This window comes from Nyctereutes procyonoides, unplaced genomic scaffold (assembly GCF_905146905.1).
Source record: "Nyctereutes procyonoides isolate TBG_1078 unplaced genomic scaffold, NYPRO_anot_genome, whole genome shotgun sequence".
In the NCBI taxonomy this organism is placed as follows: Eukaryota; Metazoa; Chordata; class Mammalia; order Carnivora; family Canidae; genus Nyctereutes; species Nyctereutes procyonoides.
This window is the reverse complement of record NW_026575042.1, coordinates 46,737,195-46,763,772: the sequence shown is the minus strand read 5'-3', so window position 1 is coordinate 46,763,772 and position 26,578 is coordinate 46,737,195. Positions and strand designations below refer to the sequence as shown.

Genomic DNA, 26,578 nt, shown 5'->3' with positions numbered 1-26,578 from the left:
AGAGGTCTGTTGTTAATCTAATCATTCTCCCCATAAAGGTTAGGGATCTCTTGTCTCTTGCTGCTTTAAGGATTTTCTCTTTATCTTTGGAACTTGCAAGTTTCACTATTAAATGTCAAGCTGTTGAATGGTTTTTATTGATTTTGAGGGGGGGGGGGACCTCTCTATCTCCTGGATCTGAATGCCTGTTTCCCTCCCCAAATTAGGGAAGTTCTCAGCAATGATTTGTTCAAATATGCTTTCTGGCCCTCTGGCCCTCTTGGTGCCTTCTGGAACTCCAATTATACACAGATTGTTCCCCTGAGGCTGTCATTTGTTTCTCTTAACCTTTCCTCACGGTCTTTTGTTTTTCTCTTTTTTCCTCAGCTTCCTCCCTTGCCATCAACTTGTCTTCTATGTCACTCACTCTTTCTTCTACCTCATTAACCCTTGTCGTTAGGATCTCCAGTTTGGATTGCATTTCATTTAACTGATATTTAATTTTGGCCTGATTAGATCTAAATTCTGCAATCATGAAGTCTCTTGACTCCTTTATGCTTTTTTTCCTAAAGCCACCAGTAGCTTTATAATTGTGCTTCTGAATTGGCTTTCTGACATCGAATTGTAATCCAAATTCTTTAACTCTGTGGCACAGAGTACTGTTTCTGATTCTTTCTTTTGTGGTGAGTTCTTCTTTCTAGTCATTTTTCTCAGTGCAGAGTGGCTGTATGAACAGGCTATATCAGGAATATCAACCATGACCTAGGTAAATTTCACCCTACATGATTCTGCTGAGGTCAGAAACCAGAAATTGAAAACAAAGATCAGAATGCAATAAACCAAAAGGACAACTAAAATGAAAAACAAATTTTAAAACAAAGTAGTAAAAAATAAAAAGCCAGGAATCCTAAAGAAGAGAGGGGAAAAAAAAGGAAAAAAAAGAAGAAAAAAATTGGGGGTACTGGGAGATGGTGGTGGTGACGAAGTTGTAGTGGAGGGAGAATGTAGTCTACCTGAGGGGTCCTAAAGGGTTATCCTCTAGTTTCTGAGTATATTAAGTTCTGTATGTTAAAAGATGCTCAGTCCCAAATTTATATAAACCAGAAATACTTGTAGAAGGCCCCAGCATTGACCACCAAAACATAAATGAGATAAATGAGGGGGGCAGAATGGGAATGGGGAATCTCACAGAATGAACCAGCATGGTATACTACTTGGTTCTGGGTGCATGCTGGTCATGTTTTACCTTCTGCCATTGTGGAACAAAATGAGGCAGAGAAAACAAAACACACACACACACACACACACACAACATATCTTGTATATCTCCCAAAATTGAGTATGTTGAAGGGAATCTAGAAGTGGAAAATAAATCTACGACCTGTAATTGTAGAAATAGGAAAGTCAAAAAGGGAGCATCTTAAAAATGAAGAGATGGTAAAATATTGTAGTTAAGGTGGGAAAAGAGAAAAAAATGGAAATTTGCAGTCTGATATCAAAATGAGTTGTACGGAAAAAGGAAGAGAAAAAAAAAACGAGGGGTACCCTCTGGTTCCATATACTGTAAATTCCTCGACTTCCCCTGGAGCTTTCCAGTGCTGCTCAGTCCAGAACTTGCTCTTCCCCCGTCCTTCCAGCTGGTCTTCTGGGGGAGGGGTTGCTGGGCTCTCCCTGGGGTGCCCCTCCTCTCCTAGTGACCCTGGGGGACTGGAGGCCCCACTGCCCCTCCTGGGATCCTGCCCAAGTTCCCTGATGAGCACCTTTCCCTCTGGGAAGAATCCGGGGCGGGTTTTTTAAAGTTCCTGTTTCTCCAGAGCTGGGCTCTCCTGTCGGGGGCTCCTCATGCCCCCCCCCACCACTGGATTATTTTTATTTTTTCCCCCTTCCTGCCTTGTCAGAAGTGAAAACTCTTCTCCCTGTAGGGTTCCAGCTGTTCTCTCTTTAAATCTCAGGTTGAATTCATAGGTTTTCAGGAAGGTTTGAAAGTCATCCAGGTAAGTTGGTGGGGCCAGGTGACTTGGGGACCCTACTTCTCCGCCCTCTTCTCCAACACCTATTTTTAACTTAACCTGATTCAATTGGTTATATTTCATATCCAAGATTCATACTACTGTACTACAGATTGTTTTCACAGCAATAAATCTTTAGTTTTAATTTATGGTTTCACTCAACAAATGGCTTGTAGAAGTGATTTCTTATTTTGGTATTTTGAAATGACATATTTGACAGTTTAAAAAAAAACGTTCACTCTATACTGAGCTGGGCTACACTGTTGAGTACATATTTAGATTAGAATGAATTATAGTGTTGATCTGTTGCCTTTTTAAAAAGTAACATTTGACAGAAAATGTGAAAAAAAATGGTCTTCCAAAAGATATCTAAATTCTAGTTCCTATAAATGTTACTTTACATGGGGAAAAAGACAGGTATTTGCAAATGTAATTAAATAAGGATCTTGAGATGGGGATGTTACGTTGGATTACTTTGGTGGACCCTAAATGCAAACACATGTATCTTTCTAAAAGGGAGGCAGAGGAGGCCATGTAAAGATGGAGCAGAGAAAGATTTGAAGATGCTAACTTTCAAGATAAAATAATCTGGCTACACCAAGGAATACTGGCAGATGAAAGAGGCAAACAGCCTCATCTACAGTCTCCAGAGGGAGTGTAGCTCTTGGTGGCAGCTTGATTTTGTGACACCCCCCCGCCCCCCCCACCCTTAAGACACTTAAGAGAAAATACTTCTGTTGTGTTAAGCCATTAGATTTGTAGTAATATGTTTCAACACAGAAAAGTAATCAAATTACTTCCCCCCCGCCCCCCCCACCCTTAAGACACTTAAGAGAAAATACTTCTGTTGTGTTAAGCCATTAGATTTGTAGTAATATGTTACAACACAGAAAAGTAATCAAATTACACCCCCCCCGCCCCCCCCACCCTTAAGACACTTAAGAGAAAATACTTCTGTTGTGTTAAGCCATTAGATTTGTAGTAATATGTTACAACACAGAAAAGTAATCAAATTACTTCATACTTTGTTTTTTTTAAATTTTTCCTCTTCCCACTCACTATTGCATTTTCTGCATCTGCCTGGAAACAATCTTATCTAACTTGCCAGTAACCATTCTTATTTCTCAACTTTAATAGGTGCGGTCCCTACTGGGATCAACATAATCATAATCAATAATAAATGAAGGGATTAAATGCATTTTACACGTGCAGATTCTGTGAATCAGAAAAATCAAACAGTTCAAGGACATACAGTAACTGTTATAACTAACTTAAATCTAGATTCAGATAACACAAATGACATTCTTCTTGACACAACTACAAAAAAATCACAGATTACAATCTGTTACCTGATGGCCAAGTATATAAATATTTATAAATATGTATATGTCATGCATATTTATAAATTCTTATCTAGCCAACTAATATACATATCTCTTATCCTGAGACCTACATGTAAATACAGTGGTGGTGTCATAAATGATAAAGCTGCATGGATTCCATTCTCAATATGGTCATGAGTAACTTGAACTCCAACATTTTGAAGTCTTGAAACATACATAAGTCCATCATCCCTCACAATATCATATTGACAGGTAAGAATATAGGTTGGTGGCAAATTCTGTAACAGGGAATCATTGGCTAGCAAGGGTGATATTCTAATATCCATAAGTCCTGGAAATGAAAAATTATGTTTTCCAAGAATTGGTTCAGTATAAACATAACCCTTCCTATACTTCTCGGGTAAAAGAGTGCTCCAATTAACAAACTGAAACAGATGTCTTGATTCCTGAGGCATATGTTCATTTCTTCTCATCGCCTCGACAAATGTTTCATCCTTGGTGAGATATAAACTCGCAAGTTTTATGGCCAAGTCCCTTGATAGAATTATACCATGCTCATTTTCTTGGTGAGATGGTAGATAAGAATCAATTATCTGTAAGGCCGGGTAAAGTAAAGCTTGTATCTTGATTTTATGTTTAAATCCAGTGTCAGTCTGGACCTGAAAAAACATAATGATGTCCTATAAGCAAAGACCTCTGAAACACCACGAGGAAGGAATTTAATAATTTAAGCAATCTCGTGATAAATCTATACAAATTGATGTGCTATTATAGCTATTTTCACAATATTTATAATGTCTTTCAGTGGCATGAAAAAATGTCAAACTCATTTCAACAGTAAAGTCTTAAAAATGTTGGTTACGTGTGCGAGAAAGGGAGAAGATACAAACTCTCAGTTACAAAATGAGTAAGTCCTGGGGATGTAATGTATAACATGGTGACTAGAGTCAATTATCCAAAGTTTGTATATTTGAATGCTGTGAAGATAGTAAACCTTAAAAGTTCTTATCACAAGAAATACAATTTGTAGTCATACATGATAGTAGATGTTAACTAGATTTACTGTGCTGCCAGTTTGCAATATGTACAAATATCTAGTTATCGTGCTGTACATCTGAAACTAATATGTTATATATAAATTATATATCTACAAATTAAAAAAAATAGACATATGGGCTGTACCCAAGAGCAATTTGAGAGACTGGGAACAATGGACACAGTGAGCTCCTCAATCTGAGGTAGTGGCAGAGGTAGTAGTTGTGACAGTAGTGGCTTCATAACCACTAACAGCATAAACCCTCCTAGATTTGCTTTAGCAAATTGATGGTTTATTGTCAATTGGGTTGGTACATAAAAGGAGTTCAGTACAGTGGGCAAAGGAGAAAAAAATAGAGGGATGGGGGAGAGGGAGATATATACATATAATGATGTTTTTGTCAAAAATCACCAATACAAATAACCCAAGTAGTGTCTTCCTGGGGAAATTGACAGTATATATAAGTTTGTAAAAATTCCTGACTCAAAAAAACCACAGTGAATAGAAGAAATAGATGTAGTTACTAAATAATATTTTATCTTTATCTTAAAGTTTAAAAATTAATATTAAAATGAAAATATTTTAAAACTTTTTAAAGTTTAAAATAATATTATTTGGCTATTAACTATGTTCCCAACTGTACATTTTAAGAAATATATTTAAGTGCAAAAGTACACAGACAAAAAGAAAAAGAAAAAAGAAGCCAGTTAATAGGTAACTTACCTTCTGAAAAAATGGTAATACTTAGAAAACAAAGGGATAAAATTGATTTTTTTAAAAAAAACTTGTTGATATTTACAGTTTGACATGCAAGGAGAAAATGTGTAATATTTGACAAGGAGCCCTTTTTTTCTTTTGCTTTCTTCCTAAGATTTTATTTACTCATGAGAAACACACAGAAAGAGGCAGAGACATAGGCAGAGGGAGAGGCAGGCTCCCTGTGTGGAGCCTGATGCAGGACTTCACATTCTGGGACCCTGGGATCACAACCTAAGCTGAAGGTAGATTCTCAATCACTGAGCCACCCAGGTGTCCCAGGAGCCTTTTCGAGAGGTGAAGGGTCTCCTGAGGTTCACCTATGACCCTGTGGACCATAGGAAAAACTTTGAAATAACCTCCAGGGAGCAAGTGTCTCAGCTAGAGCATGGCATCTGAGACAATGGCATCTGGACAAATGAAAAAACCTGCTGCTGCCCTAAGTGCAACACACTTCAGGATCCAGTCCTATGTACCTACAAGTCAATCTTCCACCACAGCAGCCAGCTAAACCCAAAAGAGTGAAAAAACTGAACTCCGAGAGGTACCTCAGAAAGGGATATTGTATCCTATCGCCTCCAGGATGCTTTCCCAAAGTGCTAGAGGCTTCACAAGTTTAGAATGAAAATGAGCCAAAACAGTGTTTTCTGAATGAAACTTCTAAGTCTCTCCCAAGTGCCCTCAGGTCGATGATTTACTGAGCAAAAGTCCACCATTAACATCCCACTGCCAAAATCCCAAACCTAGACAAAGAAACAAACAGCACCACATACACAGGGAGAGGGCAAAAAGGAACCTACCAACACCCTTATCTGGCTCTCACTGCCGTCTCTGGAATGTGAGATGAAATAAGTTTTCCCACAAAAGTGACACCACTTACCACCTCTATGTCCCCATTACATCATTTGTTGCTTGGGCCATTCACTGCCACTTCCCATCTCTCTGTCATCCTTTGAAGCTCATTTCAAAGTTAACCCCCTTCATTATATTGAAAGAGCACCTGCTGGTCAGATTCTCCAACTTTGGCAATTTTTCCCTGTTATCAGTCTGGTATGAATCTTCTCAGATGTTTTCTACACATTTTATGTACATTTATAGTCACATATGTATGATTATGCCTGTGAGTACCTGACCAAAGTTCACTTCTCTTTCTCCAATCTCCTCTCAACTTCCGAAAAGCTCTCTACCTCTTTCAGGTCAATGATCATTTTCCCCTTATATTACAAAAATATACATAATGGATCTTTCTGCTGGATTTTGAGTTCCACAAGCGCTGATAATATCTAACTTATCATTGTATCTCTTACTGAGTCTAAAATACTGAAATGTTCAATATAGTATAGAAAAGGCAGAGAAATGAATAAATCAATATCACTGCTCAGTTTATAATGCTCTGAAGAGGACACTATCCTTAGAATCAGAAATCAGAGGCTGTAAGAAGCAGTAAGAGACATATAACAAATCGGTCCCAACAATAACACTGAATTATTGAGTTATCTATGGTTCTGTTCTTTCCTTCTTAGACCCATATGGACTCAAAGACAACTAGCTAATCAGAGTGCAAAAGTGCAAACGAGCATTGATACTGATCCATGAACATTACCACCAAAAGCCCTGAGTGGACCGTCCTTTAACAGAAAAGTGGTTCTTACATGAATGGATATGAATTTCTCATTTCATATGGACCTAACTGCAACTCATATGTACCTGACTGCAGAAAATGTATAAGACATTTATCTCAGGACACTATTATTACTTTGAAAAGAACAAGAATGAAAATACAAAGTCAAAAAAAAATTGAGAGAACATGTCTTGCTTGTTGAGGTTTAAACACTGGTAATGTTTCTTGAATTGTCTGTTTAAATTTTTATTTTTCAGTATAAGAAAGACCTTTGGTAACTCAGTAAAAGGCTATGGAATGTGCTCAACAAAGCCCATCCTTATTCTTAATCCTTTTCAATAATTAACAGTATTTCAAGGAGAACACAATGGATAGGATGCATTTGAACTTCCCTTTTATACCATTAATCCTAAATTCATGAAAACTAAAATAGAATTCTCCCACATATAAACTATTCCCTCTGCCCTTCTTTTACTAAACCATGTAATTTGAATCTCTAACTGGTTTTTCAAGTTACAGTTCATGCCACTGATAGGACTATCATGAGAGTAGTTTATTACCACCATGGTAAAGACTGATCTCCTAAGTCTGCATATTTGGGAACAAAATTTGGAACCAGTTCATAAAAGACTTCTCATCATGCTAAAAAGCTTGGAGTGACATGTGGGTCAGAGCTATTTTCACTCCTACATGAAACCTACTTGTTTTATGTCTCTTACTGCTTCTTACATCCTGTGATTTCTGGTTCTAAGGATAGTGTCCTCTTAAGAGCATTATTGATTTATTCATTTCTCTGCTTTTTTAATACTACACGTTGAACATTTCACTACAACCAACCCCTATGAGTTGGGAGTGGTGGCTGAGTGGTAGCTGATAGCAAAGTCAGAGAAAAGATGCTTCATGACTTTGTGCCCTGTGCACAGAGGCCAGTATCAGTCTACGGACTCAATGGCTTTGAAGCCCATTCAGAGCAGTTGTCCGTCAGATACTTATATCTGACAAAAGGCCTGCTCCAGATAGGGTGAAGCATTACTGAATTCTCTCCCTTTCCCCAGACACCCAAAGACCATCTATTAAGGCATGGTGCTTTCCTAGAAAAATAGTAGGTTCTTCCTGCCAAGGGCACATACAAGAGTTCCTGACTGAGTCCCTCATTATCCACTGCCCTTTTCAAACCAGTCACTGGTTTTGCAAGGGTCCTTACTATCTCCTCCCTGGTCTGGATGTGTGTTATTCAAAGTCCTGCATGTCCACAGCAACCTATCCATTGCCTGTCATCCACAGAAGGAGAGATGTGTGCAAAATATTAACTTATATGTAGAATTCCTACATCACTAGTACTAAGTCTTATTCACCAAACTTAGCAGATCTACTATTTTCAACCAGGTAAACCCAGTTCCACAGCAACTGTGATTGTTCCTCCCACTAATTTTCCTTTTTCTTGACCACCCCCCACCCTACCTCACACCCAATTTCACCAATACACAGACAGCCAGTGAGTATTTGTGGGAACAATGAACCATTATGAAGGAATTCTGATATGAGAGGCCTTTTGGTCTCATTCTAGGGCGCATGTTCCAACAACACTGGGAGCTGGAGAACTCCCACGTGGAGCCTGCTATAGTCCGAATGTTTATGTTCCTCCAAGTTCATATTTTGAAAAATCTAATGACCAAGGCGATGGTATTAGTCAGTGGGGTGTCTGGAAGGTATTTAGGTCACTGGAGTGTAACCTTCCTGAATGGGATGAACATACTTATAAAAGAAGGCTCAGAGAGTTAGCTTGCCCTTTCCACCACATGAGGATATAATGAGAAGCTTGCAACCTGGAAGAGGGCCCTCATCAGACCATCCTGGTGCCCTGATGTCAGACTTCCAGCCTCCAGAACTGTGAGAGATAAATTTCTATGGTTTATAAGTAACACAGTATCTGCTATTATTTTTGAGCAGCCCAAATGGATTAATACAGAATCCTTCAAAAAGCCCAAAAGAATCAACTTGCTTTCCTCCTTAAGGATTCATCCATATTATTTTCTCAAATTAAGAAGATGTTTATGACTCGAATAAATAAAAATAAGGCATAAGTTACTTTAAAATTAAGTTGGATGAGATGGTGATGAAATTGCATTTAAATGCTATGATTAAATTTTTAATATTTGCTCCTTTAAATTAAAAATCACGGGACTATGTCCAGAAAAGTTTCCTTGATTGTAGTGATTATTCAGATCCTTGTGACTGGCCACCAACTTTAGTGATTTTAGGACACATTATGTGATATTGCCAGAAAGTCTTCAGGAGAAATGTCTTCATTTCCTTTTCAATAATTAAAACATAATTGAAAAATAGACAAAGTCCACAAAACAAAATTATAGAAGAATCTATTTGACTTCTTAATCCATGAGACCAGCTTTTTATATTGTGAATTCTGTATGTTTTTTTTTTCTTTTTTGGTATACTGGAAAAACAAGTTGAATATATCCTCTTGAAGTTTTCTCAGAGTACAGAACAATATTGATCTCTCAGTGATAGATTCTTATTGAAACTGAGTTTTTCAGGCCATAAATCTTTAACATATTATTAAGCACAAGGTCATGAGACTTTGGGGGGAAAAAGGTTTATAATATTTACAAAGTAAAAGTTGATTTTGATGACCCAGATAAAGAACCAACCTAGTATGGGGAATAAAACTTTTGGATTAAAATATAACTCACAGAGGAAGTTTAGCAGACTGTGAATAAGTAGCTTAAAGTATGATCATAAAAATAAACAAGAAAGCGTAAAGGAAGTCACCTTTTTTATGTCATTTAATTATTGAGTTCTGACACAGCATTTTCAGTTGTAATAATCTCTTTGATCAGATATATCAGCAAGTTAAACAGATACTATATTCTTGTATAATTATCTAATTCAAAGAAAGGAATAATGTCAAATTTTAATTCACTGTAAGACAACTTGTCCTGCCCACAAATTTTACTGAGAATTGCATCTGGTTTTGGTGGCTATGTTAATATTTAGGATCGCCCTGCTGGAAAGCAATGAGAGGTCTTCACATCTTGAATCTCTAGGACTATACCTGTCTTCATTTCAAAAGCTTTCCTCATTTACTAAGCCTGGGAAATATTACAATATGTAAACAGAAATTAGAGGTGTAGCAAGGTGCTTCTTGATTTGGTAATTACTGGATAGCTTTCAGAATTTCTAAATCCATAAAACCAGTTTTAGGTGAAATTCAAGATTAGATTGCTAGGAGCACCTGGGGAGCTCAGCTGGTTAAGCGCCTACCTTCAGCTCAGGCCTTGATCCCGGAGTCCTGGGATTGAGCCCTGCGTCAGGCTCCCTGTTCAGCAAGAAACCTGCTTCTCCCTCTGCCTGATGCTCCCCTGCTTGTGCTCTCTCTCTCTCTCTCTCTCTCTCTCTCTCTCTCTCTGTCAAATAAATAAATAAAATCTTAAAAAAAGATTACATTTCTATATGATGTGGCATAGCAATTAATAATGTAAAAAAGGGGATAGTCTGCAATTTTCATTCCCCACCACACTTCCCACCCTATCCCAGCAAGATCTTTCAAATAAGTGATATATTATTTAAAATACACAGAAAATTAGTTCAGGTCAAAAGAGGCCTCAGGAATCAACAAGTCTAATGGTCTGCAACTTTTCTTTTTGGTAATGAAATTCTATTTTTTTCCCCTAAGAAAATGTATATAGAACTCTAAACATGAAGGGGATTAAAGTGAAACATCTTGGGCTGAAGGGAAGCCCAGAGTGCAGATTAAAGGTGAAGCCTTGCTAACAATTGCTATTCTGGCTCTACAGTAGGGCTTTGTAAATGTATGTGGTAATACAGAGAAGTATATATGCATAGGTATATGTACATGCTCATATGTATGTACATAAATATTTGTATATGTGTATATATAAAATATTAATATGTGTGTGAATATAATTTTCCTGTAAGTAGTCTAACTTGAGTATTTTATTTTTATTCTTAAAAGGAAATAATTTTTTTAAAAAAGAGGGATATTGCAGGTTTCATGGAAATTTGGGAAGATAATCTATTCCCTGCTTGTGTTAAATCTAACTTTTATCAACCTACCCAGAGTAACTAAAGTGCTCACAGGAGATCAGTCACCAGATAGTGAGTATCCAATCAGAGAAATAATTAAGCAGTTCATCATTCAGGAGAGCTGACTTTGGCTGTTGCCCTAGCCAATATTAACCTTACAAACTCAAATCACTGAAGCTAGCTAAAGATGTTGATCCTCAAGGTCTGAGAACCCCTGGAATCATCACCAAACTAGACCTTACAGATGAAGAAAGAGATGCCAGGGGTGTCCTAGAAAATAAGATACTGCCTCTTCACAGGGGTTACGTGAGAGGGTAAACAGAAGCTAAAAGAACATCATATGGTTTCACTCATACGGGGAATATAAGAAATAGTGAGAGGCAAAGGAGGGGAACTGAAGGGGAAAAATTAGAGAAGGTGACAAATCATGAGAGACTCCTAACTCTGGGAAACAAAGGGTTGCGGAGGGGAATGTGAGTGGGGGAGATGCGGTGACTGGGTGACGGGCACTGAGGGGGGCACCTGATGGGATGAGCACTGGGTGTTATACTACTGTATGCTGGCAAATCAAATTTCAATTAAAAAAAAGAACACAGGTAGAAAGAAGGACATAAAGGCTGCCATATTGACAGACAAGAATTTGCTTCTCTCGCACCCATCTCACAAACATATTGCTGATCAGATGGAGACCCCATACCTGCAGAAGCCCCTTAATCAGCAAAATACCAACCACTTTTGAGATACTTTGCCAAACTTCAGAAAGAAATGATAAGGGCAGTTGATTTCCACACAACACAAAGTAGAAACCTAAAAAATACCTTTGAGCCAGAAAACTATCAGGAAGACCAAAGCATTGCTACGGGTAGATCAACAATTTGCTGCAGACTCTGAGAAGAGAATCAAAGGGTTAGGGGATCAAGTAGATACTCTGGAACTCTCAAGAAGTGCTAAAATCAATTGTATTTTTATGAAGGCTTTTCTTCGAAGATTGTAAAGATGGAGTTCAATGAGAAAGAATTGTGAAGAGGAATATCCTATGCAACCAAAAACATACACTGTATCAGGACAGGGTTGTTTTCTACAGACATGGCAGTCCAAGAAATAGTCAAAAGATGAATTGCAAAGCTGAGAGGGCCTTCCTTGAAAAGTGTAGATCTGGTAACACAAAAATTAATCAACACTGTCAAGAATACCCCTCAAAATGGCAAACTTTCCCAGACCCTGAGAGGAAATGGAAAGGCTTGTTGCTAACCACATTTGACAGCAAGAAGTCAAGACAAAGCATCAGGTACTGCTATTGATTGACACCCAAGTCTCCTACATCAACGCCAAACAGGAAGATTTTATTAACTTTGCAAATGCTCAGCTCAGCAGAGGAGCAGTCAAGTTAGCAAGAAAAATACAAATGGAAATTAGGGTAATTTGCAGGGAGTAGCTAGCCACCAGCATCACTGGCATCATGAAGGGAGGCTCTAAAGGATATTGGTTTGTCCTTATCACTGAGTTTGTCCTCATACAAAGATGACAAGGAAAAAGAAAATAAGTATACACTTCTCCTGGGAAACCTGGAAGTTTGGGGTGTGGACTTTTTGTCTAGCAAATACATGTTTCAATTCTTTAATAAAGAACAAAAGAATGTATACAAAGATTGTTGCTCTCTTGAGCTGGCCTGTGATTCACTGGAGGATGTAGGCAGCTGGAAGACCTCCCTACTAAGAACTGAAGTTTGTGCTTATGAATCTTCAACTGCAAATAATGAGGCTAGCCAAGCAGAAATCCTTTCCATGGATGCACAAGTGGAGAGACAAGTGAGGACCTTTCATAACCTAGTAGACTTCTACATATCTGCCATCCCAACGTGTGACGACATCAAATTCCAAAAGTGAAAATATACCTTATAGTCAATAGTGTTAAAGCATTTATAACTTCAGAGCTCTTAGCGCAGTTATATTCTTCAGAGGACCAAAATACTCTGATGGAGGAACCTGCTGAGCAGGCTCAGCACTGAGATGAGATGTTTCAAATGCACCAAACCCTTAAAGAAGCCTTTGTGAGCATTGATGACATCAACATAGCACTCCCTGCCCCCCACCTCTGCTTCCTGTGGATGACTTCTGGAAACAGCAGTCCTGCAGTTCACCACCTCCAAGCCTCACAGCCCAAAGGAGGCAGACATCAAGTGCTCCCCTCACGTGGCCTACATGGCCCAATCCAACGAAAGGTCTGCTCCTGTCATTCTGTTCCTAGACCCTGGCCCCACTGGGGAGCTCTTCCAGTTCCATTCCAGTGGGCCCCTCACCTCTTTTTCCCAATAGCAGCAACTCATTGGAACATCTCTGCAAATTCCCTCTCAGCTCACAGGGGCCCCTCCCAGTGTCCTGAATTAGTCCCCCAAATTTTGAGTGAGGACAAACGCACACACAATTCTTATGAGTGTCTCTGTGTACCTAACATCAAGCTTTGGTGTCATGAATGAAGAAGCTGCCAATCCTTGGAGACTTGGGCTCAAGAAACATAGATGACTAATTGACTTGTATAACTAACCTGTGTCTGAATTCTCTACGATCACATCCTGGAAATGACCTGACTTATTCCCTTCTTCAAAGCCCTCTAAAAGTTTGACTTTAAGCAACTGTCATTTGAACAAATGATGAATTTATGTTGTGATTTCTGATTTCAGCTGTGAGCTTTCTGCTTTCCTCACCATTCTTCTCCTCTAAAGAATAAATTTATGATTAGGTATTCTGAAAAAAAACAAAACAAAACAGAGAAGTTGGAATGCTTCCCAAATGATTGAATGAGGCTGTGACAAAGAACTTTAAAAAAAAATAGATATCAATCCCTCAAATCTTTAATTTTAGCAAATGGAAACCAGTAATATACAAAAATTTGTCATCATGACCAAGTGAGGCTCATGTCTGGAATGTAAGCATAATTTTACATCTGAAAGTCAATTCACATAACTTACCATGTTAAAAGAATAAAGGAAAGAAATCACACAGTCATGTGTGTTTCACAGTCATGCATCAATAGATGCATTAAAAACATTAAGCAAATTGGGAGTACCTGGGTGGCTTAGTCAGTTAAGCATCCAACTCCTGGTTTCAGCTCAGGTCCTGGACTCAGGGTGCTTAATGCTCAGCATGGAGTCTGCTTGTCCTGTCTCTTTCCCTCCCATTCTGCTCCTCCCCAGCCTGTTTACTCCCTGGAGATATCTCTCTCTCTCTCTCTCTCTCTCAAATAAATAAATAAATAAATAAATAAATAAACAATAAATAAATAATAAATAAATAAAATCTTTAAAAAATTAGCAAATTTAATACCTATTTGTGCAAACACCATCTGCAAACTAGGAATAGAAAGGACTTCTTCAATCAACAAAAGCCAACTATGAAAAGCCTTCAGTTAACATCATATTTATTAGTGAAATACTGAGTGATTTCCTCCTCAGATTTCCTCCTAAGCTGTCAGAGCAAGACAACTGTATTCAATATCATCCTGAAAGCCCTAGCCAGGAAAGAAGGAATTAAAACTATCTCTAGTAGTGGAAGATAAGATTATGTAGAAAATTCTGGAAAATGTTTTAAAAAATACTGTAATTTATAAGTGGAACTTATAAAGATATGATTGTAAAAGGCCAATGTAAAAATCAAATGTATTTCTATATACTGTCAAAGAAATGTTTGAAAAATACTATTTTACGTGAAAATTTTCCAAAATAACTCAGGAATAAATTGAAAAAAGATTTCTAAGATATCTACACTGAAAAAGTGAAATAGTATTGAGGAAATTGAAGAGGACCTAAATAAAATATGAGCTATACCATGTGCTTTAATTGGAAGTATTAATATTATATTATTATATCAGTATCAATATTATCCTCAAATCTATAGATTCAACGCAATACCAATCAAAATACAATTAGCCTTTCTATTTTAGAAATTGGCAAGATATCCCAACATTTTGGTGGAAAAGATATAGAGTAGTCAAAATAATTTTGAAGACAGAAAAAAGCTGAAGTCAAAGTAGTACCAATGGAACAGAAGAGAGGGTTCGGAAATAGTCATATTATGGCCAATTGATTTTAAACTCAAGCATCACTGTAATCCAATGAGAAAGGATGGTCTTTTCAACAAATGTTGCTGGAAGAACTGGTTATCTGTATAAGAAAAAAAAATGAGTTTTAAACTCAACCTCTCAGAATAAAGATAAATAAAACATACCTGTTGAGTCACTCCTGTTGCCAAACCGGCCCCAGAACTGTCTCCTGAAATACAGATTCGTGTAGGATCTACTCCGTATTTTGCAAGAATTTCATCTTGGAGAAAAAACTTGACTGCAGTGAGGCAATCTTCAAACTGAACTGGAAAGTGGTGTTGAGGAGCTAATCTATAACTTTAAAAAAATTCATTTTAAAAGTACCATTTATGGTTAGATCTTTCCAAGTAGCTTTTAAATACCAAATAAATGCAATTTAACACCAGTCTCTGTTGTTTAATCTTCCAAATATTAAACCTGAATTTTTCCACTGGCTCCTTATTCTTTGGAAAAAATGAGAATTGGTATAAAGCTTTTCAACTTTGTGTCTAAGGTCCCTGGATAGCATTGTATGTGAGGAGTAGGGGATATTATGAACTCTCTAAACTGTAAGCATAATTTTTAGTCCGAGCACATTTTGGATTGGAGATACTCTACAACTTATATCATCTTCTCAATGTAACTGATGATCCAAACATTAAAAAAGCACCACGGAGTTTTGAAGGCAGCAGATCTAAGAGAATATTCTAGGCAAAATGTTATATTTTTTCAAGGTCACTTAGGTAAAAATTCTACATGCTTACAATGTACACACCTCACTATGGATAATGCCCAGGGTTGATTTTAGATGAAAATTTTGAAGTATAAATAATATTTTAAATATGCCAGGGAGGTTGCTTGTTTCTGATAAATACATTCACAAAGCACACTACCACACCATTCTTTTGATGGATATAAGTGGCTTTTTCCCCCTCTATATGTGGAGCAGTAAAAATAGAATAATTCTATTAGCTATTATCTATCAGGACTTTTTTTGCTCTTCAGAATAAAAAAATTTGTATTTAATATTAAATGTTGATGAGATAATACTTAAAATTTTATCATAAATATATTTAGAAAGTCCTAAACAAAGTATAGGTTAAACACATCCCAAAGATGTTGGTATCTATTACTTTCAATGCAGTAGATTTAGACTTTTTTAGGGCAAAGAACAACACAAATTATAAGGATTTAATAGGATATATATGCCAGACACAAACATATTACTATATTAAAATAGATTTAAAGTGAGAAGATTTAGATTACTTCAAAAGCTATGAAGGTAAGGGGTGTCTGGGTGGCTCAGTTGGTTAAGAGTCTGGCCTTGGATCAGGTCATGATCTCAGGGTTCCAGAATCAAGCCCCATATTAGGCTCCCTGTTCAGTGCAGAGTCTGTCTCTGCCTCCCCCACCCAGCTCATGCTCCCTCTCTAATAAATAAAATCTTAAAAAAAAAAAAGAGCTATAGAGGTAAAAAAAAGAAAAAAAATGTAATGTCCTTGTATTATAAATTAGAAGTACCCTTGAAAATAGGAAGTGTTGGAATGCCTGGGTGGCTCAGCAGTTGAGTGTTTGCCTTTGGCCAAGGGCCTGATCCTAGAGACCCAGGAACGAGTCCTACATCAGGCTCCCTGCATGGAGGGAGCCTGCTTCTCCCTCTGCCTGTGCCTCTGCCTCTCTCTCAGGAATAAATAAATTAAATCTTAAAAAAAAAAAAAAAAAAAAGAAAATAGGAACTGTAGGTACTGAAAGTGGCCAAAATGACAACATTGATGATCACTCCTTTGGTGATCAAATTGTCACTTTAGTTGTCTCTCTGAACATTCATAGCTTCCTAGCTACAAAAACAAAACAAAGCAAAAAACCTATGTCACTATAGCCTCTAAGAACTATTAGATTGGAATTCTCTAAGTATGTTTTTGTTACTAGGAACTAGGGGAGAGGGGTAAGAAAAAAATTACTCTTGGGGATGTCAGCTTCAGAAATTTATACTGTACCATTCTAAGAAAGTAATGAACGTCCTGAGACATTCTGATATTTTCTAGCAAAATCCAGAACGTAAGATCATTTTTCCTGAGAGTGGCTCAAGATTCTTAGCTGATCCCAATCTTTATCCCCCACATTACTCCAAATAAGAATTATAAAAAAAATTTTTTTTTTGCCAACCCAAACACAAGCTACCATCCCAAATGTGTAAAAATTCATTTATTTCTATCTAACTGTTACCTGAGATACAAATTGGGACCTGAATTCTACACATCTAAAGCAACAGTGTTTCCAAAAATGCTCACTCAAGAATGTCACTCAGAGATTCACATAATCCAAGAAGAATATGAGATACTGGATTCTTTTGGGGGAATGGTCTATGTTGCAATGGTGATAAATAAAATAGATTAATTTTTTAAAAATTATATCTGAGTATAGTTGACTTGATTTGGAAATCAAAACTCTACTTGATAAAGGCAAAAAATCATAGTAACCAAAGAAAATCAGTCTCTTACTCCACTCCTACAACAACAGAATCGAGTTTGTTTGCAGTCCATCTGTTCAGGGAGTCAAAACCCGCATTTTCTGAAATGAAAAAATAAATGTCAAAGTACTCTCTGTAATTAAACAGCAACAGAAATGCTTATAGCTGTGAACTTGGGAAGAAATGCGATTTGGGTGTGTTATATAGGAACTTATATTTCCCACCCCATTTCTATGCAGAGGGACCAGAATCAGCATGAAACACTCTGCAGGAGTTTCTTCTCAGGCACTGTCTCCAGAGATGGAAGGATGTCTAGGCAGAGTGGTGGTTTTGAGGAAGAGAAACTAGGCTAAGCCCATTCTAATTTTTCTCTTTTCATCTGGTACCTATACATAAGGAGCCTGACCCCTGAGAACCTTCTGTGGCTTGTTGCATTTTATTCTGCTTGTTCCTTCAGGCAGCAAGTTTCATAAGGAGGAGGTGCGTGATTGATCAACAGGGCCAGCCACTACAGATGAGTTAATCTAACTCAAGAGTGTCATAATACCTAAATACACATTCTCCAAAACCTTCTTTGGAAATAATGGTTATGCTTTGACTGTCACTCACTCGAATCTTGTGTATGATCTTCAAGTGGCTCAGAATTCAGGGGAGAAATAATAGATGTACTGATTCTCTAAAACCACAGCACTCAGTAATATGGTTCTTTGAATCTCCAAATTCTTTTAGTATGCCACATTATAAAATGTTGCAATAACCTTAGTAGCTGAGACAGAGTCTTAAGGAAAAACAACTAAATTTTGGGAGAGCCTCTGGCAAGTCAGTATGTGGACTTAAATGTACATATCCATTTTGGCACACATGGCACACAAACCATCATTCATCTCCCCAGTACACACGCATATCTCATCCCAGGTACTTCCAAATCCAATTTCCCAATGCCCTGGCCACAAAACATTGTCAACTCTATGACATCTGCTACATCTGCTATTACTTTAGTTGCTACAAGACCCTAGAAGTTCAGAAAACTCTAGAGCTGTGATCAAATTCCAGACTTTTCCAAGATGCTTCCTGCACATTAACAAAACTTCAAATTAAAAACTAATTAAATACTGGGAGTGAATGCCATGAAAACAGAAAAGTAAGTCAGCGAGTCTTGTAGGTAGAAAAATAATGTTTTCATTAAAGATTTAGTTGATGATTTGCAAGATGAAGCCATGGGTAGATGAACACCAAAATGTACAAGAACCCTCTGAAAGCCCCTCAATGATTTATTTCAAACCTGTCTTTATTTTTTATTTCCCAATACTTTTCACTTATCTTGCAACAAAGTCAGTTTAAGTGTTTTGTTTCCCATTCTTTATCTCCAGCTGTCTTAACTCACTATATTTCCTGATAAAATTTGTTGGTTCATGTTTTTCTTTCTTCTATGTCCAACTATTGAATTTATATCACTTGAAGAACCCAGGTAGAAACAAAAAGATATTAGGATAGATGTCAAAAACAACAACCACAGTTCTATGTAAAAAAAAAAAAAAAAAAAAGAAATATCTTCTTATGCTTCTTAGTTTTCAGCAAGTCTAATGGAGGAAAAAAAAATAGGAAGCCTGGGAAACAAAGAAAGGAAATTGAAATTTATAAATACCAGACAATATTAAAATGTCTAGTCCTGACCTGTCACAAAATAGAAAGTTTCTCAATCTACAAACAAATAATGTGCAAATATAAAGCCAAGACCAGAAAAAATACACAACTGAAATTCAGCTGAGCAAGAAATTGGAATGTGTGTCCTGAATAATAATTCACATATTTTTAGGAATTATGTATCACAATCATTGCATTTGTCAATGAAGGGGTAATCAATCTGATATTCAGAAGCACTACTAAGTATGTTTCCAACAAAGTATTTTTCCCATCTGTGAGCATTTCTCTTGTGCTCATTGAAGTTCCAGGTAAAATATATATATATGGATACATGGATATTTCATAGACTTTATAAAAGCTCTAATGGCACTAATACATCTCTTTAGAGAAAAATGAGGTCAAATTGATATTTAATTTATCTTCTTATCTATCTTATAATATCTTATAATGTATTTTATAAAGGAAGCAAAGTATTCCAACCACCCTAATGTCTGATATAAATTAAATTACAAGTGAAATCTAATTTGTTGAAAAGATTAAGGAGGTGAAAAAGATATAAAAGTATTGGGAAAACATTTTGATTAATAATCCCTCTAGAGAACAACCACAGAATTTCCTTTTAGTCATTTAGTATATTTTTTCTCAAGACATTTATTTTTTGAACATTCATTGTATGGAAAATGCTTTGGTAGATGCAAAGAGGTGATTCTACTTCCTGGAGAGATGCTAACCGAGCATGCAACACAATTATATATAAAAAAAAAAAAAGAAAGAAGAAGATTGTTGCCATCAGGTAAACACAGGCTGCAATGGGCCCCATAGCAACATTACTAAAACCTTTTAAAGCCAGGGAAGACTAGGGGCACCTGGATGACTCAGTCAGTTTAGCATCTGCCTTGGGCTCGGGTCATGATCTCAGGGTCCATGATCAAGGCCCTGTCAGGCTCCATGCTCAGAGGGAAGTCTGCTGCTTCTCCTGCTCCTTCGCCTACTCGTGCTCTCTCTCTCTCAAGTAAATAGATAAAATCTTTAAGGAAAAAAAAAAAAAGCCAGAGAGACTACATACACACATACACGCACCCTTACCTACCAAATGATACTTTATCTGAACATAAAAGGGTAAGCAGAAGTTTTCTTAAAATAAGATAGGAAGGACATTCTAGAAAAAGCATACCAGAGATCAAAATAAGAATTCACAGAGAGTTTGGGAACTAAATATAGCTTAGTATGGTTGAAACAAAATTATGAAGGGTAGCGTTAGTAAGAAAAGTTAAAAATGTAAGAACCTGGAAACCTGAACAATATGCTAATGGTCTAGATATATGATGAAAGTCACTGAAGAGTTTAGTAAAATAACTCATATAACCATATTTGCACGTTAGAAAGATCCAGCACACTAAGTGTAGAAAATGAACTAAGATTGAGCAGGAAAGAGAGACATCAAAAGGAATATATGTAAAAGATCATGAGGTACTAAGTCGTGTTAAGGAAGTCAAAATGGAAGTTCAGAAGTGGAATAAATAGGATATGGTAATTTGATGTGAGTATCAAAGAACTGTAAATAATTAACCGTAACTGCTATTTACTGAGAGCTTTCAGGTATTGGTTTAGATGGTGTTTTTTTTTTTTTCTGAAGCCATTTGGACATAAGACAATAAATTGTGTATGGTCCTATTGAACTGAAATGTCTGTGATTTGTCCAGTATGTAAATGTCTAAGTGATATTTGTATATATGGGTCCAGGACTCAGGAATACTATCAGACAAGCAGATTCAGGACTGGATATCAGCAGAGGAAGAGAAGGGATTAGAAAAGAGTGTGTAGAATCGAAACCCAAAGGTAGGGAGACAATTCTGGGAGATAAGAATATTTATGAAGAGTAAATATGGAAAATCTCTTATTTTCTTTGGTTTGTTTTTAAAGATTGTATGTATGTATGTATGTATGTATGTATGTATGTATTTGTGAGAGAGAGAAAAAAAGCATAAGCAGAGGGAGGAAGAGGGACAAGCACACTCCAAGATGAGCACAGAGCCCAATGTGGGTCTTGATCTCATGACTCTGAGATCAGGACCTGAGCTGAAACCAAGAGTTGGAAGCCTAACCAACTGAGCCACCTGGGCACCCCTGCCTTGTTTTGAGATGAGAGACGAGAGAGAAAGATGAGAAAACAAGGTATGGCAGAGGAAATCTAGGAGATACTTTGTCAGAGAAAAAGGGAGGACCACTGCATGTCAAAGGTAAAAGACAAGAATTCAGCAAATGTAGTGGATTGTAGAGATCAAAGAATTAATTAAAGGTGGGAAAATAAGAGGATAGGGAAGGACTAGAGCCTATAGGGCATAGAAATGGGAAGCGAAAATGAAAGAGACTGATAAATTACACTGAAGAGCATGTTCTGGGACATCTGGGTTGTTAAGCGTCTGCCTTTGGCTCAGGTCATGATCCTGGGGTCCTGGGATCAAACCCCTTGTCGGGCTCCCTGCTCAGCGGAGAGTCTGCTTCTCCCTCTCTCTCTGCCTCTGCTCATGTGCCCGCTCTCTCTGACTCAAGTGAATAAATAAAATCTTTAAAAAAAAAAAAAGAGAGAACCAAATGAGGCTTAGAGAAAGGCAAAAGATTAAAACAATTATTTATTACCTGTTTATCTTTTCCTCAATTCTATTCAGTTTTTAATTAAATAGAATAGTGACTCCTTATGTATGAGCACCATTGTATCACAGAGTTTTCCAAAGTTCCGTAAAAGAAAATACATTTCTGTTTTCTGTTTTGGACCTGCTATATATGCCTCTTAGAATGATCACCAAAGGTAAATAGGGAAACTAGACTTCACCAGGAGAATTTATTATACCATAGGTCTATTTTGTGTTTTCCTTTAAGAATCAAGACTAGCTACCATTCTAAGCTTCATCACTGTTGGCATTACTGTTATCAGCAACTGCAAATTCAACCTTGTAGCAACCAACAATGTATGACTCCGATTTATCATTTAAAACATCTGCATTCTTTCAATGTTTCTGCTCCCAAATATATTCTTATCCCAAAGAAAACCAGTTGAATTAATTGACTCATTCATATCCTACTTTCATCTGATATGAGCTATGCAATATAAAAGCTGATAAGAAAATGCTTAGCAAAACCAAACCAAAGCAAAACTGAAATAACCATCTCCATGTCTTTTTTTTTTTTTTTTTTGCCAAACATATGTCTGTGTCTATCTCTCTACGGGATATCTGATACTTACAGCTACACTTATAACTATTGTACATATAAGTATTCATATATGAAACAGTTCTTATATCAAAAATACACAGCCAGTTGTAGTTTTTCCTCATATGATTAACTTACTGAAGCTTCCAAAACAAAATGCACCACCGTGAATATAGATTACAGCTCGTCTTGGGGCGTCTGACTTTCTCTTTGGCAAGTACACACGCACTGGAACACCAGCAAATTCTGTATCCATCACTGTGACATTCTCATCTGAAACTGGTTGGGTTTCATCCAGTCTGAATAACATGGAAACAAGCTCTTCATATTTTATAATACCCATACGTTCAATACACATACCCTGTAAAGCAAAACAACATTGAACATTTTCATCCTTAAGTAACATCAAAAGCACGTGAAGAGAAAAGAGAAAAGAAACAAAAAAAATAAGCAAATAGAATGTAACAATTATTTCCAAATAATACTGCATGGATCTTATTCCATAACCCTGTTGAAAATCCCACATATTCTATATTTTAGATTAGTAACTGGTCATTCAAAAGCTTTCAGTTTACTGGCATTTTTTTTAATGCCAGTTGTAATGATATCCTAATTGTAAAAATTCTTGTCTGAAAAATGTCCAGGTCTTGTACCACCTTTTCTTTTCTTTTTGTTTTGTAGGCATGCTGTTGCATTTTTCTTCTTTATGGTTCATTTTGTTTAATCTGAAATTTTAAATGTTGTCTTATGACCACACTACTAATTATTTAAATGCCCTGGTTTTCAACTCCAAATAGATTTGTGTCCTTTACCCCCACTCCCTGTCCCTCAAATCTCATATTTGAGATCACTGAAGAAAGCTCTTCCGGTATTTCTGACAGCTTTTCTAGGATCTTTGTGATGTGTCAATGGACAGTTTATTCAAAAGAAGAACCTTAACAATTACATGGTCAATAAATAGTGCATTAAAGAGCCTTTATTCCTACAATTATTTCCCAGAGTTTAAGGTATGACAGGGTCTCAGAGAACACCTAATGCCTATACTTTGGTGATGAGAAAGTATACAGAAGCTCTTAAATTGCAGCCAAGAAATGTCAAAGCCAAATCTGCACCCATTTTTCTAGACCAGCCTCTTAGACTATCACTTACTGACTATACAACGGGGAGCAAATTGCTCTCTACTTCAATTTTTCTAATCTCTACAATAATAAAAATAACAACAACAAATTCCTCAGTGGGTTGTAGGATTTAAGTGAATTAATGTACACAGAGGAGGGCCTAGCACATGTGTGCATTCAATAAGTGTGTCTTACTTAAGTATTCTTCACTAATAAAAATTATTTTTTTTAAGATTTTATTTATTTATTCATGAAAGACACAGAGAGGCAGAGACACAGGCAGAGGGAGAAGCAGGCTCCATGCAGGGAGCCCGATGTGTGACTCCATCCCGGGTCTCCAGGATCACACTCCAGGCTGCAGGCAGCGCCAAACTGCTCGCCACCAGGGTTGCCCAGTATCCCCATTTTATAAGTGTATTTTAAAAAGGAAGTTTAAAAAAATAAAAATAAAAAATAAAAATAATAATAAAAAAGGAAGTTTTTCAAGGTTGGACATGCTTTCTTCAACCAAACTCAGCCTTCCAATTTAGCATATGAGGGACATAGCAATGCATTTTATTTATCAAGGTTACTTTCTCAAAAACTTTAATTTTCACTTCCCTTTTACACATTAAAGAATTCATTTTTCTTCCTGGTATCCCAACTTTGATTTATGAAATTCGATACTGAGAAGAACAGAACTCTTTTCTCTAGAACAGCCAATGACTGTTAATTTTACTAGAATGGTCTTTAAATACACGGATGATTTTCTTGGTATCTTATGAAAAAATAAAGAACCACCCATATACAATATAAAATCTTTAAAGTGCTTAATTTTATTGTAGATGGGAAATGGTGAGAAGAATCTGTAGCTGAAAAAGGAAAAGCCTTTATGGAGCTGTTACTTGCTTACCCACACCTACTTTCATGTTACATTAAGTCCAGGGGGAAGAGCATTGGAGGAAGAGACGGTTATGGCAAAGTTCTGTGCTGCTACAAGTGATCGGAGAGGTACATATCAGGGCTTAGCAGACACAGGCAGGAGCTGGCCATGTTTTCATAGATCTGCTTGTCTGCTATAGGAAGTACCAGGGGATGGCTTCTCCCTCTGTTATCATCGATGGCTCTCTCTTCTCTAATCATTCACTGCTGCTAGGTTCTCCTTTCAGCTTCTTATTGTTTCTGTCATCAAAGAACCTTTTTGGGAGCCTTTTCGTTCTGCAGAAAGAGTGTGAGCTTTGAAATGAGGCTTTTGTGGGTTCAAATTCTGAAGGTGTCCCTTTCTAGCTGCAGGAGCTCCTCTGAACTTTTTCTTCCTCCGTGAATGGGTATAAATAATCAGAAGATGGGATGGGGGATGCACAGAGGTATATATTATAGAAACCCTATATATTCTAAAAACTCAAAAATGCTAGCTTCTAACCATATCTCTCCTTTACCAAGGAACTATTTTGGCTCAAATTCATAATCAACCTCATATATTTCAAGTCAGACAATCTCTGAAACCTAGCAATTTAGAATTAAAAATAGGCAATGGAAACATTGAAATAGAGCCCTAAATTAACATCAGGTATCTACAAACACCTATACTATTTATCAGTATAATATATATAAGTAAAACCACCAGAATCTCAAATGTGTCAAATATAACTCAAACACAAGTTATCAAGTAAACTTCAAAGCTTTTCCCTTTAACAATACTACTTACGCATAACACAATATACACAATCTTTACAGTTAGATATAAACTCCTCAGAAGCAAGAATTCTATCTCTGTTTGCTCGGATGTAGATGTAGCAAGTTTTGTTTAAATTTATGTAATTGATGTCTTCTAACAAAGAAGCGATGGTTATTTAAAAAACAGCAATTACTAAAAAGTTCACAAGCACAGATTTTTAGTCAACAGGGCATTACAATATCCAGAAAGAAAAAAAAATGTTAATCTTACCGTAAATGTGAAGGTTTTAGCAATTGTAGCTAAGGCCACTACTTTCCAGTACTCTTCAATGTCATCTGGTAGGGAGATATACAAATGAGAGGCAAAGAGAGCACAAAATACCCCCAAACAGAGAGCTTTGAATCCCATGCTAGTCCTTTCTCCAATCTCCTGACAATGCTGAGATAGATTGGAAACCCCTTTGGGTATATGTGATCACCTCAACAGCATGTATTTTTAACTCGAAAGTTATTGCATCAGTGGTGACTTGTTTTTGAAATAAACAGATTCTGAGACAGATATTGTATTATAGTAGTCTGTGCTTATTTTGTTACCAAACAATTAACAACTCCCACGGTGTTTCTTCATCCTGCCATAACGTCATCATTATCAAGCAACTTAGTTGTGAAATCAGAACCTATATGAGAGCTCTTAATACACCATAAAGTGAAATTTTGTGAATGGTTGCATCATTTTGTAGGAAGAGGCTTTAAAAAAAAATTAGTGAACACTTAGTCAAAGTTCAGGTTTGTTCAACTAGCATGGATTACCACATCAATAGACCCTGTGTGCTATGGTAGATCGAAATTTGAGCCAAAAGATAAGTCATGTGAAGGCATGTCCATATGCCATTGTTCATCAGGTTGGAACTGTATAGTCTTAGGTAACACAAAGCTCAGTATAAACATCTAGGAAACACTTCTTTTTTCTTTTTTTAAATGATTGTTCAGTGACTTTGTTCTTATGGTGGTAAATTTTTAAAATCAATCTAGACCAAGTAGCCTAGTGTAGCAGGCAATATCGAGTGCAGATATTGGACTTCTGCTTGCTGCAACCAGAGAGAGACCCTACCCACAAAGCTGATCATTTTGACATTCTTTAGAGATGCAAGTAATTGGATATTTTTTGTCCATTATGTCAGGACTTAGGAAATAAAAGAATAGCCACAAATCAATAAACCTGCAATTCCCAAACTCATTACCAAAGATTGGTACTTAAAGAAAGTGATTTTTAGTAGAAGAATAATCAGGGGTCTAATATTAGTATATATTGGGCCTCTTGAAAGCATAAGTATTAACTCCAAAGTCTATCCTAAATTTCTCTATTAAAAATTTTATTTAAAAAATAATAAAAAAGGGATCCCTGGGTGGCGCAGCAGTTTGGCGCCTGCCTTTGGCTCAGGGCACGATCCTGGAGACCCGGGATCGAATCCCACGTCGGGCTCCCTGAGTGGAGCCTGCTTCTCCCTCTGCCTGTGTCTCTGCCTCTCTCTCTCTCTCTGTCTGTGTGTGTGTGACTATCAGAAATAAATAAAAATTAAAAAATAATTAAAAA

The 26,578-nt window shown here is 36.9% G+C and overlaps 1 protein-coding gene and 1 pseudogene across 3 annotated transcripts; one reads left to right on the top strand and one right to left on the bottom strand.

Annotated features, from left to right (window-relative positions):
- Window positions 1–2,940: 2,940 nt before the first annotated feature.
- Window positions 2,941–25,469, bottom strand: AADACL2 (arylacetamide deacetylase like 2). Of its 3 annotated transcripts, none has more exons than XM_055321207.1 (6): window positions 25,256–25,469; window positions 22,349–22,571; window positions 17,388–17,457; window positions 15,033–15,204; window positions 10,027–10,167; window positions 2,941–3,990 (listed from the first exon to the last, which is right to left on the bottom strand). In XM_055321207.1, exons 1-6 carry the CDS (start codon window positions 25,391–25,393, stop codon window positions 3,388–3,390), a joined length of 1,347 nt encoding a protein of 448 aa, XP_055177182.1. In that variant the 5' UTR covers window positions 25,394–25,469; the 3' UTR covers window positions 2,941–3,387. The 3 variants fall into 3 exon arrangements, with proteins under 3 accessions (XP_055177182.1, XP_055177183.1, XP_055177184.1); XM_055321208.1 differs by having other exon boundaries at window positions 10,027–10,155; XM_055321209.1 differs by lacking the exon at window positions 10,027–10,167 and having other exon boundaries at window positions 25,256–25,468.
- On the top strand, window positions 10,176–13,345 carry LOC129507046 (dynamin-3-like; annotated as a pseudogene).
- Window positions 25,470–26,578: the final 1,109 nt, after the last annotated feature.

Bases quoted from the DNA above. Each gene is read 5' to 3' on its own strand.
- AADACL2 (XM_055321207.1), bottom strand. From the start codon at position 25,393: ATGGGATTCAAAGCTCTCTGTTTGGGGGTATTTTGTGCTCTCTTTGCC. The intron at 10,168-15,032 runs GTATGTTTTATT...TATTTGACAGAG, and splicing joins CAACAGGAGTGACTCAACAG to AGAGAGAGAGAGAGAGAGAG. The intron at 3,991-10,026 runs GTAGGCGCTTAA...ATGTTTTTTCAG, and splicing joins GATCAAGGCCTGAGCTGAAG to GTCCAGACTGACACTGGATT.